The following is a 14,142-nucleotide window of genomic DNA, read 5'->3' as shown; positions in this document are numbered from 1 at the left end:
TACCCGCGCGATGTAGTGCGCAGTCCTTGCCTGGTTCACGTGATCTTCACCAGGAGGAGCAGACGAGGGTCTTGGGGGTCTGTGTCCAGGGCCACAGGGCCAGTGAGGAACAGAGCCAAGGTGGAGCCCGTCCAGCTCATGCCGAGGGGATTTGAAGGCGGGGCCCTCGTGGCACCAGATGCAGAACCTGTAACTGTAGGCTTAGTGCCATTTAAAACGACTCCATCCAGTGGACAGAGATGGAGCCTAAGCTGAGGCTTAGGGTGGTTGAGTACCTTACGGAAATTGCCCAGGGACGGATGTTAGCAATTTCTCCAGAATGTGGGATGAGGACGGCAGAAGTGCTGGCGAGTTTTGTGAGGGTCACCTGAGGCAGGTCATGTGTTTTCGGAGAATGCTGCCTTTTACTTTGTGTGCTCCTCAAAGTGCCGTATCTCTGCTGCTCCCCGTTGCAGTGGTGTAAGTTTGACGATGACGTGGTGTCCAGGTGTACGAAAGAGGAGGCCATCGAGCACAACTACGGGGGCCACGACGACGACCTCTCCGTGCGGCACTGCACCAACGCCTACATGCTGGTTTACATCCGGGAGTCGAAGCTCAGTGAGTGGAGCGGGTGTGTCGTGCCCTGGCTGTGCCGAGCTCGCAGCTGGGCCCTGAGTCTCGCCCGCTGGGGCATTTTATACCACGTTACAGTGGACCTAAGCTAGAGCCACCTGTCCAGACACTTGCCTGCTTATGCTGCCTTACAACATCATCTGGAAGCAGCTGGATTGGGGTTGCGGGTTTGGATGTGGACCCAGGGTGCCAAGTAATTTTACTTTGAAGGGTGGCTTTATTTGCGATGACGTAGTGCACAGAGGTGAAGGAAGATGCGTTTGTCCTGCAGGTGAGGTTTTACAAGCTGTCACCGACCATGATATCCCTCAGCAGTTGGTGGAACGATTACAAGAAGAGAAAAGGATCGAGGCTCAGAAGCGGAAGGAGCGGCAGGAAGCCCATCTCTACATGCAAGTGCAGGTCAGCCTCTGGGCAGGCGCGAAGCTGCTTTGCGGGCCAGGGCGTCGGCGACTTGTCTGGGCAGCCCCCTGAGCGTGCAACTGAGGAACTGCAGGCCAGTTCCCTGACCGTTGGGAATGTTCTTTCCAGTTCAGGATATGGGCTTAGATGTGAGAGGTACTCAGGCTGCCAGAGCAGCGGTGTCTTAGTGTTTATAAAGCATGCAGGGGACCAGAGAAGGAAGGGCGAGTAGAACCCAGATGAGGCCTGGCAGGGAGAGCTCTGGCAGCTGGGGTGGGGGTGGGGGGTGAACTGCCAGGTGGTTTTGGTTCATGATTTAGTTGCAGTTAGGAAAACAGGCATTTGTTTTAACAAGTTGATAGACTACCTGGAGAAAAAGGTACATGTGCATCCTGGCTTTATCATGTTTGGGGATCACCATCCAGATGGATTTCTAGTTGATGTTTATGGATGAGTTTAGAATGGCTGTATGGAAATATGTAGGGTTTCCAAATATTCGTACCTGATTTAGTTCTTGGTCATTTTGGTGCTTTTCTGCTTGGGTCTTCTGTAGAAGGTTCATCAAAGCAAAAGACTAGTTGTTCTTTGTTTTGTTTTGTTTTGTTTTGCGGTACGCGGGCCTCTCACTGTTGTGGCCTCTCCCGTTGCGGAGCACAGGCTCCGGACGTGCAGGCTCAGCGGCCACGGCTCATGGGCCCAGCCGCTCCGCGGCATGTGGGATCTTCCTGGACCGGGGCACGAACCTGCGTCCACTGCATCGGCAGGCGGACTCTCAGCCGCTGCGCCACCAGGGAAGCCCAACACTAGTTGTTTTTAGTTTTAGCATTTGAACCTTGGTTTCGATCAGCCTGACCTGGTTCTCTTTTGTGTGTTAGTGGTGTAAACTCCATTCTGCATTTTCATCCCTATTTGCAGATTGTTGCAGAGGACCAGTTTTGTGGCCATCAAGGAAATGATATGTACGATGAAGAAAAAGTGAAATACACTGTGTTCAAAGTGTTGAAAAACTCCTCGCTTGCTGAGTTTGTCCAGAACCTCTCTCAGACCATGGTGAGCGCCCGTCCTCCTGTTGATAGTTCTCTCTCCTTTTTCATAACTGGACCCTGGAGGACCATGCCCTTGGAGGCAGGCACTGTGTCCAGACACCACCTGAGAGTGAGCTTGGGACCAGAGTTCCTTCCCTCTGGGTTGTGCCCTCTGGCATCTCCCCTAATTTCCCCCTCCTCCGCCCGCCACCCCCTTGGTAAAATGGGCTTGAACTTCCGGGATACCAGAGATCCCGAAGGCCAGGTCACTGTTGCCCACACCAGCAGGGAGAGCTGTAATCATGATTTTTTTCCCCTTATAATCATAGAATCATTTCCTTGATGTTGAATTAAAATATAAGCTGATTTTGCTTCAACTAATTTAACTGTAATTATTTCCAGGGATTTCCTCAAGATCAGATTCGACTGTGGCCCATGCAGGCGAGGAGCAACGGCACCAAACGACCGGCCATGCTGGATAACGAGGCCGACGGCAGCAAGACGGTGAGTGTGGCGGTCTGGTCTGGTCTGGGTGTGCGCGGCAGGCACTGTGTGCCCTGCGGTATCCCCCTAGGTCCAGTTACGTAGAGTTGGATCTTGTCTTCAGTACTTGAATATAGTTTTTCACTCTCACTTAGCCATTAAAATCTTCTAAGCCCAGCATCTCTTTTGGGAATAGATGATTGAACTCAGTGATAATGAAAACCCTTGGACAATATTCCTGGAAACAGTTGATCCGGAGCTGGCTGCTAGTGGAGCAACGTTACCCAAGTTTGATAAAGATCGTGAGTGCCTCCTCCCCCAGCCCAGCACCTCCAGAGAGTGGAGTTTTATTCCCGGAGTGTCGTTCTAAACACACAGGGTTAAGTGTTCTTCCCTTGCAAAGAAATCTTGTTAATCCCCAAAATGCTTGCGAAACATCCACCGTGTTCAAGGCTTCTTGATGAAGTCAAATCAAACCGACTGTGGGTTGTAGCGTCCTGGCAGGTGAGAAGGTGGCAGCAGCGTGGAGTCCAGCACATTGCACATTTTTCTAATCACACTGGTCTTGTATATACTTGACAGATGGTGTAGAGCAGGGGTTGCTGTCAAGGGCCAGATAGTGAATATTTCATGCTTTGTGGGCCATACGGCCTCGGTCTGCTATTGTAGCTACTAAGCAGCTACAGAGATTAGGTAAAAGAACTGTCTTCCAGCGCAGCTTTATTTACAAAACAGGTAGGTCCAAGATTGCTTATTTGTATTACTTCAAGTGGTCACTTCTCCGGCAAAGACTCAGACACAACCTTTAACGATACTTCGATGGTAAAACACTGCTAGTGAGGACCAGGTCTTAAAACTAGGTTTCCTAAATTCTCTGCACTCATTCTCATCTTTGCTCCTTCACATGCAGTGTTTCCCATGGGTTTGAGGTTAGAAATGATGCCTCAGACCTAGGATCAGCCTCTAAACAAACTCCATTGCACACAGTAACTTTTAGGTGCCCTAAGTTGTCGTTTCCGTTGCTATTTGTTAACATTGCACTGACCAGAAGATCCTAACAAAGCCTGCTTATTTAACCTTGTAGATGATGTGATGTTATTTTTGAAGATGTACGATCCCAAAACACGGAGCTTGAATTACTGTGGGCATATCTACACACCAATATCCTGTAAAATACGTAAGTCTGGCAGCACTCACCTTCTGAGTTGATTCTGCCAAAGTCTCAGTGTATCACAGCTTTGAATTCTTCATTTTTCTTGAACTAGGTGACTTGCTGCCAGTTATGTGTGACAGAGCAGGATTTATCCAAGATACTAGTCTTATCCTCTATGAGGTTTGGATCCTTGTTTTTCTGTAATCAGCACATGGTTAGTGGTTTGGGGAGGACGACTTCTGCATGTTTTGCTAGCCCTGCATTTGTTGTGTCAAGCCCACAGCTAAATGGGGCCTCGGGTGATCTTGAGTCAGAATCCTCTCTGTACATTTCTGATGTTTCCCTCTTTAGGGTCAGTGATTATTATATCCTTATTACTAGTATTTCCTACTATTTACTCAAAATTGTAGGGCTGTTGGAATTGGGTATAGAGAAAATACATACAGTGTGTGGCCGTATTAAACATTGGACAGACGTTGCGTTGTAACCATGTCCTTTCTTTTACTGTAGGAAGTTAAACCGAATTTAACAGAGAGAATTCAGGACTATGACGTGTCTCTTGATAAAGCCCTCGATGAGCTAATGGATGGTGACATTATAGTGTTTCAGAAGTACGTACTTTTTGAAGTTATCTCTTTGTACTAATATCAGAAGTCCTAGAACCAGGAAATGATTCTCTAGACCCTGAGTCACGTTTTGTTTGACATTGACAGAATGTTGACAGCAGTTGGCCTTCTCTGGGTTTTGGAATTAGGGGTGGCAAGCATTTTCCTCATTGAATGCTTTTATTTCCCAAAAATGTCTACAGCGAGCATGACAACTAGTGGCGGGAGGGCAAAGGTCTTTAGGGAAGAGCAAGATTGTTCTCTTTCCTTGAAAGCAAGAAATTCTTAGGATGCACCTACTTGGGTAATCACTTTAATCTGTCTGCGTGGAAGCTGGCAGGCGTGCAGTCTGAAGGCAGCCTGATGACGCACTCGGCCCTTTCCTTGCTCTTGAAACCGTTTTGCCAGGGCAGGGCAGCCCTGAACACTGACCACAGGGAGGCTGCAGGGCCCGGTGGCTAAGAGCAGGGATGGCAGACCTCTCGTTTAAGGGCCAGGCAATAAACATTTTAGGTTTAGCGGCGACCCGGTCCTGCAGCCTTTGCAGGGAAGTGATAACCTATCAAGTCCCGGTCGGGGAGTAGACTCAGCAGAGCCGGCAGGGTGGGCCCCGCAGTGCATCCTGAGTCCTTTGCCTTGTCTGCGGAACGAGAGGGCACTGTTCTGTTTCGGGAGCGAGATCGGGAACGGAAAGCAGCCAGCCCTGTGCGTGGCTCAGCGCACACCTCTGTCCACGATCGCCTTCGCCTGGTAGCCGGGCAGGCTCCCAGCATCGGGAAATGCTAGCCTGAGTTTAGACCCACACTGCTCAGCATCACTGTTACTTGGGAGGTGATGCCTGAACCCTGGCCTGGACTTTGATTGTCTGTGTTTTTCCCCCCAGGGATGACCCCGAAAATGATAACAGTGAATTACCCACTGCGAAGGAATATTTCAGAGATCTCTACCACCGTGTCGATGTGATTTTCTGTGATAAAACAATCCCCAATGATCCTGGATTTGTGGTTACATTATCAAATAGAATGAATTATTTTCAGGTATTTGATGAAACGCTCTTTTCCCTTCAGATTCCACACCAGAGAGACCCAGTTCTTTTTTACAAAGCTTGCTGATGAGGCTGTGTAATGGGTTTGGTTCTGGAGGAGGGGTTGCAGTCCACTGTCTGAGGAAGTTCTTGATGCAAGTGGGTTGGTGTTGATGTTGCCGGGGGATCGGAAGTTCTTTTCCCCTCACTCGCCTACCCCCACCCACTGCCCTGTCTTCTTGCTCTTCGAAATCCTCTTGACCCCTAGCATCAGTTGGTTTCAGAGATCATAGTTTTAACAGCAGCTTTGCTTCAGTTATAACATGCCAAGTGTGAACCATTAAAAAAAGCCTTCAGGAAATAAATCTGCAGACAGACCTCCCCAATGAAAGTGAAAAACACTTTAAAAGGTTTTCTTCCTCAGATACGCTGTTCCTGTGGTGGATATACTAAGGAATATAGTTTATTCCTGTTAGATGGTAACTTTCCGGGGCATTTAAATTCAGGCTGCTTATAACAGGTTTCTTTAAGAGCACTCAGCAAATGATCAGTGATAAAGTGTATCAGCAAGTTTCAGTTTGTACACCGGATGTGAACCTTGCCCCCTGACTCTGGCCCTCCCTCCCAGGTGGCAAAGACAGTTGCTCAGAGGCTCAACACCGACCCGATGCTGCTCCAGTTCTTCAAGTCTCAAGGGTGAGCCACACTCACAGATGCCCAGTGTTTGGTCTTGACTGCATGTGCTCCATAGTTCATCCAAACATCTCTGAACTAATGTAATAAGTAGCCGGCCACCTCACCTGACATGCCATTTCTTGCTTAGTTTCAGATATAGAATTGTCACCACTCACATCTTGACCACGCTACTCCAAGATGTCAAAATAATTGGCAGCCTCATCTAAAGCCAGGCTTACTTTAGAGACCTCATCCACACACCTCCCTCCCATGTGTGTCTGGCTGGGCCTGGCCCGGCCCGGCTTCTGTGTGCCATGTCACCCTTGCAGAGAGTGTTCAGGTGTGACAGACGCAGGGACTTAGGACCTGGGGACAGGAGTAGTCAGAGTCCAAATTTCAAGTCCAGGTGTCAGGCCAGAGGTTTGCTTTTATGCTCACTCATGGATATTTGTTTTAGGCAAATAAACAAGTCTTTTATTTATATGCTGTTTTCTTGTGTAGTTATAGGGATGGCCCAGGTAATCCTCTTAGACATAATTATGAAGGTACTTTAAGAGATCTTCTACAGTTCTTCAAGCCTAGACAACCTAAGAAACTTTACTATCAGCAGGTATGAGTCCAAATTAATGTAACCGTGGGTAATAAGGAGAAGGCTCGGGTTTCTGTGGAAGCGAATCTAAAATGAGTCTCTCTTTTCTTAATAGCTTAAGATGAAAATCACGGACTTTGAGAACAGGCGAAGTTTTAAGTGTATATGGTTAAACAGCCAATTTAGGGAAGAGGTGAGTCTTTTCTATGGTAATGAGTGTTTATTTTTATTGCATGTTGTGTATTGTATCTCTTCTCCAGACCCTGAAAACTAAAACCACCGAAGAAAGCTCCCTAAGCGGTAGCGTGTGTTAGCGGCTCGGCTCGAGAGTTTGAGAACCCCGGTGGGGGGAGGAGCTCTGTCCACCCAGCCCCTGCCGCCACCTCTGAGGCTTCAGGCAGAGTGACAGTGTCAGGGAGACCCTTTCCGACTGATTGGGACCTTGCTGCTTGGCCTCGGAGCCGGTGGCAGCTCCGCTGGGCCCTTTGCAGACGACACAGCCTCACATTAAGTGGTTCTTCTGGAAAAGTCTGTACCTACTCAGACACCCAAGTCGTTCACCTTTCTAGCTCTACCGATATTGAGAGGAAATCTGGGACATGTGCCATCCATGTTGTCACCCGTGTGCAGCTGTCAGGCTGAAATGACACAGTCCACCCTGGTCCTTGTCCTCTGTCTCACCATGCTGAGAATTGGACAGCCTCTTAGTGACCTTTCGGGGGGGAGAAATTCCTGAGAAGCTGTCCTGTGAATGGCGAGCTTTTTGCCTCAAAATGGCATTTCTTAGACTCCCTGCGGTGTGGGGCAGCTGCCAGCCTTGGACAGGTGGTCTGAGTGATGGTCGGCGGGGAGGGGCCCGAGCAGCCCCCGCGTGTGTCTTGTTTCCTGTATAGCCTTCATCTTGTCGTTTCTTAGGAAATAACACTATATCCAGACAAGCACGGGTGTGTCCGGGACCTGTTAGAGGAATGTAAAAAGGCTGTGGAACTCGGCGAGAAGGCATCAGGGAAACTTAGGCGAGTATTTCCCAAATCCTGAAGGTGGAGGCAGGGGCAGCCCTGGCCCAGCCCTGTACTTGCGCAGTGGCCCCCGCCCCGCCCCCCCCGCCCCCCCCCTCCCCGCAGTAGTTGCCATGCTCATCTTTCAGCCCATACTTTGCAACACTTTATATAAATACTTCACATTTAATCCTTTTCTTCTGCCCGTCTTCCCTCCCTGTGTCTCTGGATATTAATTAGCAGTAGTGCAAAAGGGAGATTCAGGTAGAAATTCCAAGCAGAGGAAGAGTGATTCAAGCAGACTGATCAGCTGAAGCTGGAAAACGTGGGCCTTGACTGTGTCTGAGAAATCTGGTCACTTCTCATCTGTTTTCGCCAGTGTTCAAGCCGCAGAAAGAAGCCCCAGATTTGATGTTCAGTTTTTATTTCAGAGAGTCAGGTGCTAGTCTTATCACCTTGTCTTACACTCAGCTCGTAGGATGGAACAGCCTTTGGGGCTACTTGGTTCCCGGAATGTTTTCTTTACAAAATTAATTAAAGAATGAGGCCTTTGTTATCTAAAGAGTGAGAAACATTTCACAAGCCCTGCCCAGTTTGGAACCATAGCAAGAAAGATTTACACACGCTCCGAGGGGGTCCCTGGCCAGTGTTCTGTATGCTCCCCAAGGATACCTGCTTTTGACATTTCAAATCTTCATAAGAAGACAAGCGAATCTTCGTAGCTTTGTAATAAAATGACGGACAAATAGTTTTCTAGAAAGTTCTTCTGTGGTACGTGAGCCTCTCACTGTCGTGGCCTCTCCCATTGCGGAGCCCAGGCTCCGGACGCACAGGCTCAGCGGCCGTGGCTCACGGGCCCAGCCGCTCTGCAGCACGTGGGATCTTCCTAGACCGGGGCACGAACCTGTGTCCCCTGCATCGGCCTGTGGACTCTCAACCACTGCGCCACCAGGGAAGCCCCTAGAAAGTTTTTTTTACATGAATGTATATAGTTCACGTTCTTCCTTGTTTTGCACAGGCTGCTAGAAATCGTAAGCTACAAAATTATTGGTGTGCATCAAGAAGACGAACTCCTAGAATGTTTATCTCCTGCGACAAGTCGAACGTTTCGAATAGAGGTGAGCGTCCCTCTGGCTGCACCAGGGAGGAAGGGCTCCTGAGCCCCGGCAGGTGGGGCGGCCGCCCGCAGCTTATTCAGGCAGCACGGCGGCTCCTGGCGGTGGCTGTCGTTTTGTTTGTGTGCCGGTAGATGAAGTGACCCCTGAGGTTAATGTAATTCTGCCAGATTTTGAAAAATTGAATGTTTTATTATAAAATAGACCTAACCTAAAATGTACTGTTCAGTAGTGTGAGCACATTCATGTTGCTGAACATTCCTCACCGCCATCCATCTGCTCCGCTGAGACTCTCGCCCCAGCTTCCGGCGGCCACCCTTCTACTCTCTACTATTCCAGATATCTCACTTATTTGTCCTTAGAAATTAATTTTAAGTATGGATCATCAAGCACATCTAGTCAGAAACTGGGTCCCTGTTTATTTTAAAACTGCTGAGATTTCCACAGTAACTGGAACAACTCATGATTTGGTCTCTTAAAGCCCAGAGTTTTGGGACTCCCCAGGTGGTCTGGTGGCTAAGGGTCCGCCTTCCCAATGCAGGGGGCCCGGGTTCGATCCCTGGTCAGGAAACTAGATCCCACATGCCGCAACTAAGGATCCCATGTGACGCAACAGAAACCTAATGTAGCCAAATAAATAAATAGTTTTTTTAAAAAAAAGTTTTCTTTTTAAAAATATTTATTTATTTTTGGCCGCGTTGGGTCTTCGTTGTGGTGTGCGGGCTTCTCATCGCGGTGGCTTCTCTTGTTGTGGAGCACGGGCTCTAGGCGCGTAGGCTCAGTAGTTGTGGCTCATGGGCTCTAGAGCGCAGGCTCAGTAGTTGCGGCTCACAGGCTTGGTTGCTCCACAGCATGTGGGATCTTCCTGGACCAGGGATAGAACCCATGTCCCCTGCATGGGCAGGCGGATTCTTTTTTTTTTTTTTTTTTTTTTTTTTTTTTAATATATAAATTTATTTTTATTTTTGGCTGCGTTGGGTCTTTGTTGCTGCGTGCGGGCTTTCTCTGGTTGCGAGTGGGGGCTACTCTTTGTTGCGGTGCGTGGACTTCTCATTGCGGTGGCTTCTCTTGTTGCAGAGCATGGGCTCTAGGCGCGCAGGCTTCAGTAGTTGTGGCACGCGGGCTTAGTTGCTCCGTGGCATGTGGGATCTTCCCGGGCCAGGGCTCTAACCGGTGTCCCCTGCATTGGCAGGTGGATTCTTAACCACTATGCCACCAGGGAAGTCCCCAGAGTTTTCTTTTAAGCTTAGCTATTTCTCCTGGCTCTAAACTCTTAATTATTCTAACAAGCCCCAAACATGACATTTTGGCAAAAATCTGACCTAGCTTCCCTTGTTGGAGGAGTGAGTCAGAATTAAGAATTAAAATGTGACGCTGTGTTTGCATTAACTGAATTTCTCAACCCCTTGTGTTAAAAATGTGTGTCCCCAGGAAATACCTTTGGACCAGGTAGACATAGATAAGGAAAATGAGATGCTGATCACAGTGGCACATTTCCACAAAGAGGTGTTTGGGACATTCGGGATCCCGTTCTTGCTGAGGATACACCAGGTGAGGCGTCCTTCTGCTAAGAGACGGAGTGTCTCGGGTCGGGACCTGGGCCCTCGCGCTCTGGGTTAGCGTTGCTCAGTGGGGCTCCTTCCCTGAGGCGGCGGCACAGGAGGGCATGAGCTTTGTGAGCACATGCGCCCTTTGTCGTCGCAGGGCGAGCATTTCAGAGAAGTGATGAAGCGGATTCAGAGTCTGCTAGACATCCAGGAAAAGGAGTTTGAAAAGGTACGCGCTTCTTGGATACTGGCGAGTAATTTGTCGGGCGGGATGCTAAAGTCTTGACTTTTTTTGCCAGAGGTGTGAGTTTTGCTAGTATTTGGAATGAATGGCGTTTTCGATTTTTGTCTCTCAGTTTAAATTTGCCATTGTGATGATGGGCCGACACCAGTACATAAATGAAGATGAGTATGAAGTAAACTTGAAAGACTTTGAACCTCAGCCTGGTAAGAGCCCTCCCACAGGGAAGAAGCAAGTAGTAAGTGGCCGGGAGGCCGGCAGCCCTGGGTTCGAGTGGCGGCCCTTGTATTTCTCCAGCTGGGAGATTCGGCCTTGTTTTCCTCATCTGTAGAACAGGGAGGAACGGCAGCCTGTAACCGATGAACTTGGCAGGCATCACACAATGGCCGAAAAAACTAAGGTCCCAGGGGAGACGGTGCCGCCCTTGGGAGCCCTGAGGCCTCAGTTGGGGGTGGGGTGCACTCGCTCCAGGGGCCCAAGCCTGGGCTCTGTGGTCTCAGTTGCTTTCTCTCCCCGCCAGGTAACATGTCTCATCCTCGGCCTTGGCTAGGGCTCGACCACTTCAACAAAGCCCCAAAGAGGAGTCGCTACACATACCTGGAAAAGGCGATTAAAATCCATAACTGACTTCCTCCCCTGGCGGGTGGGCGAGGCGGACCGCGGTGGGTGTGCCCGTTAACAACAGCCAAGAACTCTGGTGCGCGAGCACTGTCCCAAGTCTTCAGCAAGAGGATTTGCTGCTGGTGTTAATTTTATTTTGTTGAGGCTGTTCAGTTTGGCTTCTCTGTATCTATTGATTGCCCTTTTTGAGCAAAATGAAGGTGTTTTTATAAAGCTTGGATGCCAATGAGAGTTATTTTATGGTAACCACGATGCAAGGCGCTGTCAGCGTGTCGGGGAACGGCTGGTGGGTGCGGCGCGGCGCTGGACAGGCTCGGCTGTCCCCGCCCCGGGGCCCGGCCGCCAGCCCCACAGCTAGTAAGTCTTCTGTTTAGGCTCGTCTGACGTCTTTCCCTCAATTATACTTTTCAATGACCTTTTGTGCATCTGTAAAGGCGAAACAGAGAAACTCACAACCTAATAAATAGCGCTCTTTCCTTCACTCGTGTATTGTCGCCCCTTCCTCGGTCTCCCCAGCTGCCTGGGTCTTTTTAATAAACTCGTCTCCCTTCCGTCAGCCACCGCTGTCCTGCAGCCCGTTTGCAGAGTGGATGCACTGAATACAGGCCTGACAGACACTTCGGGGGTCTTTTTATTAAATTGAAGACGCTGCTCAGTACAGTTAAGGCGTGCTGTGCTGCCTCTCGGCAAACCCAACGGCCTCAAGAGTTCATTCGAGCAGGTGGAAAATTACAAATAGACCTGTCTCCTTAAAACGGGACAGGCGGAACCAAGAAAGGAGGGCCTTTTAGCAAAGAGGGCATGCCCACTGGTGTTAGCAAGCTGTTGACTTTGTATAAAAAAGCTAAAGAAAAAAGAAAAAAAAAAGGAAAATTGAAATTGTATATTTAATGAATGAACATGTACAATTTACCACTGGGAGGAGGTGGCATTTTGTTGGGTGAATCTAAGTGACTTTCACTGATGTTGATATTCATTGTGTGTAGTTTTCTTTCAGTCCGGCCTTTTCCTTTGGAGCTGGCGCCAGCTGCGTGTCTAGTTTTGAGTGCAGTAAAATAGAATCAGCAGATGACACTTACTTTTCATCCTTTTCCAGTATTTTTCGTTCGTTTCTGTAGCAGCAGTGTGCACCGACTCTTCCTGTATATTGCCTTTTTGCTGGAAAATGTTGTATGTTGAATAAAATTTTCTATAAAAATTATAACTCAGTGAGTGACGTGGAAGTTGAGGGAGATTTCTGCTCTCCCTGCAAATAGACCTGGGGAACCTATTCCTTTATAATGAGGTTTTCTGGCGGGGGGGTGGGGGTGGGGGTTTGTTTTTGCCTCTGTTTCATCCCATTTAAGCTTAAGAAAAAGTTTTTCCGGGCAGGAACCAAGTACAATAAGATGACCGGAAATACTGAAATGGTGGAAGGCGTGGCCCAGGGGAGGTGGCCTTGCATCCCGCGCCTGGCGCACTGTGTCCCTGGGCTGCTCACCACCTGGCGGGTACTTCCTGCCCAGGTGCCCACGGTGACCATAACGCCACCCGCCCCACCCTCCCGCGGAAAGTCATTCTCCGGGTGCTCGACTTCGAACATTAAAGTATTGATTTCTTTTAGGTTTTGGTTTTGGCTGAGGGTTGATTATAGTCTTAAGTCACGGAAACTTATTGTCGAGTTATTAAATGGCTTTTCCCAAAGGCCTTTTCATAGCGTGGATGGTCAGCAGGTAGCGCGTGCGATTTACTCTTCCATTCCCTCCCACTTACAGCCTTGAGTCCGAGTTCATAAAGCTGATGGGGATGGTGGGAGGGGTGCAACCTGAAGAGGACCGCCTTTCACACGGCTCGCTCTGGACCCTAAGACTGGTGCGTCTCCCCCTCAGGCCCCCAGAACCACAGGGTAACGTTGAAGAGGGGCTTGGGTTCGTCATGACTGTACCACCAGCAGCAAGCTGGGAGAAAGGGTCTCATTTTAGAAAGTAAGAGCAAACTGCATTTGCAAACATACATTTCAAATGTCAAGACGGAACTGTAGATCCCCCGTTTGGGGGTGGGTGATGCTGTGGCATTTTTGCCACTCTCGGCCTTTTTGTTCTGACCGCTCACTGCCCGATAGAATGTCCGCCGTTGGGGTGGAGGGTCCTCCGTCGGCCCTGCCCAGTGAGGGAGCCGCGAGCCCCAGGTGTCCGCTGAGCACCTGAAACGTGGCTAAAGTAGCAGAGAGAGTGAGTTTTCACTGATTTAATTTTAAATTGCCACATGTGGCTCAGGCGTTCCAACCACATTTCCCTCGCTTTGTGTGTCTTTACAGTGATCAGCTCCCTCGAGCTGTCGAGTTAACATATGATACCTAAAACGCTCATTCTGTGAGGCCTGGAACCTGGGCCTCCGGCGGCCTTGGAGGGGGCGGGCTGAGCTGTTCAGACACAGGGTCGCAGCTCATCGCAGCTTTAAGGGGCCACTGACCCACCCGAGGGGCAGGCACCGTTGTTGATGGACAGATCCAGGGATGGGGGTTCACGGCATGATCCTGCCCAGTATGATGGATGTTCTGAGTTCGTCATAAGACGTTGGGAGAGAGAACCCACACTCAGCCCCCCTGAAGCCGAATCCTGCCCCCTTCCCACCGGTACAGAGGAGGCGCCCTCGTCCGTTCAGACCCAGTGCCGCAGAGGGTCAGGGCTGCTGCTGGGGGGCTGGTTCATTTCACCCCTTCACAGGCGGGCAGGTGGTAGAGGGTGACGGTCCGGCCAGGCCCCTGTGTGCCCTCCCGGCCTTGTGACGCCTCCTCGCCTCTGGCCACCCTGCCCAGCCTTGCTCCAGGCTGGAAACAGCGGGAGGTGTCCCCAGCGCCCTGCCTGCAGCCTTATCACACCCCCCAGTCCACTCCTGGAGGGGGCGCGGCGGAGCCGTTCTGTGTCTCAGGTCAGGCGGGCAGTGGTCCTGTAGTGGCTGTCACCGATGAGCTCACCGCATGCGGCTGGCAGTGAGGCATCCGGGCCACCCCGAGTGACCAGGACAGGGATTCGGAGTTAATCTGTCAGGCTGGGCTCTCGGGGCCTCT

General features: G+C 50.0%; 1 protein-coding gene across 2 annotated transcripts in view; it reads left to right on the top strand.

Moving 5' to 3' along the window:
* The window catches only part of USP7 (ubiquitin specific peptidase 7), a 56,496-nt gene extending 44,495 nt beyond the window's left edge, over window positions 1-12,001 (top strand). For both annotated transcript variants that reach the window (XM_029220218.1, XM_029220219.1), the window contains exons 14-31: window positions 456-600; window positions 887-1,017; window positions 1,933-2,067; window positions 2,445-2,546; window positions 2,722-2,827; window positions 3,610-3,702; window positions 3,791-3,858; window positions 4,189-4,289; window positions 5,167-5,320; window positions 5,936-6,003; window positions 6,484-6,592; window positions 6,687-6,764; window positions 7,487-7,587; window positions 8,588-8,687; window positions 10,116-10,235; window positions 10,389-10,460; window positions 10,588-10,678; window positions 10,993-12,001. In XM_029220218.1, the coding sequence (XP_029076051.1) occupies window positions 456-600; window positions 887-1,017; window positions 1,933-2,067; window positions 2,445-2,546; window positions 2,722-2,827; window positions 3,610-3,702; window positions 3,791-3,858; window positions 4,189-4,289; window positions 5,167-5,320; window positions 5,936-6,003; window positions 6,484-6,592; window positions 6,687-6,764; window positions 7,487-7,587; window positions 8,588-8,687; window positions 10,116-10,235; window positions 10,389-10,460; window positions 10,588-10,678; window positions 10,993-11,099 (1,881 nt within the window). In that variant the 3' untranslated portion in view covers window positions 11,100-12,001. The remainder of the gene's footprint in view (window positions 1-455; window positions 601-886; window positions 1,018-1,932; window positions 2,068-2,444; window positions 2,547-2,721; window positions 2,828-3,609; window positions 3,703-3,790; window positions 3,859-4,188; window positions 4,290-5,166; window positions 5,321-5,935; window positions 6,004-6,483; window positions 6,593-6,686; window positions 6,765-7,486; window positions 7,588-8,587; window positions 8,688-10,115; window positions 10,236-10,388; window positions 10,461-10,587; window positions 10,679-10,992) is intronic.
* Window positions 12,002-14,142: the final 2,141 nt, after the last annotated feature.

The sequence above is a fragment of the Monodon monoceros genome, unplaced genomic scaffold (genome assembly GCF_005190385.1).
Source record: "Monodon monoceros isolate NGI ecotype Baffin Bay Population unplaced genomic scaffold, NGI_Narwhal_1 Super_Scaffold_13, whole genome shotgun sequence".
Taxonomy (NCBI): Eukaryota; Metazoa; Chordata; class Mammalia; order Artiodactyla; family Monodontidae; genus Monodon; species Monodon monoceros.
Note: the sequence above shows the minus strand (reverse complement) of the source record. Positions and strands in the feature narration are given on the sequence as shown.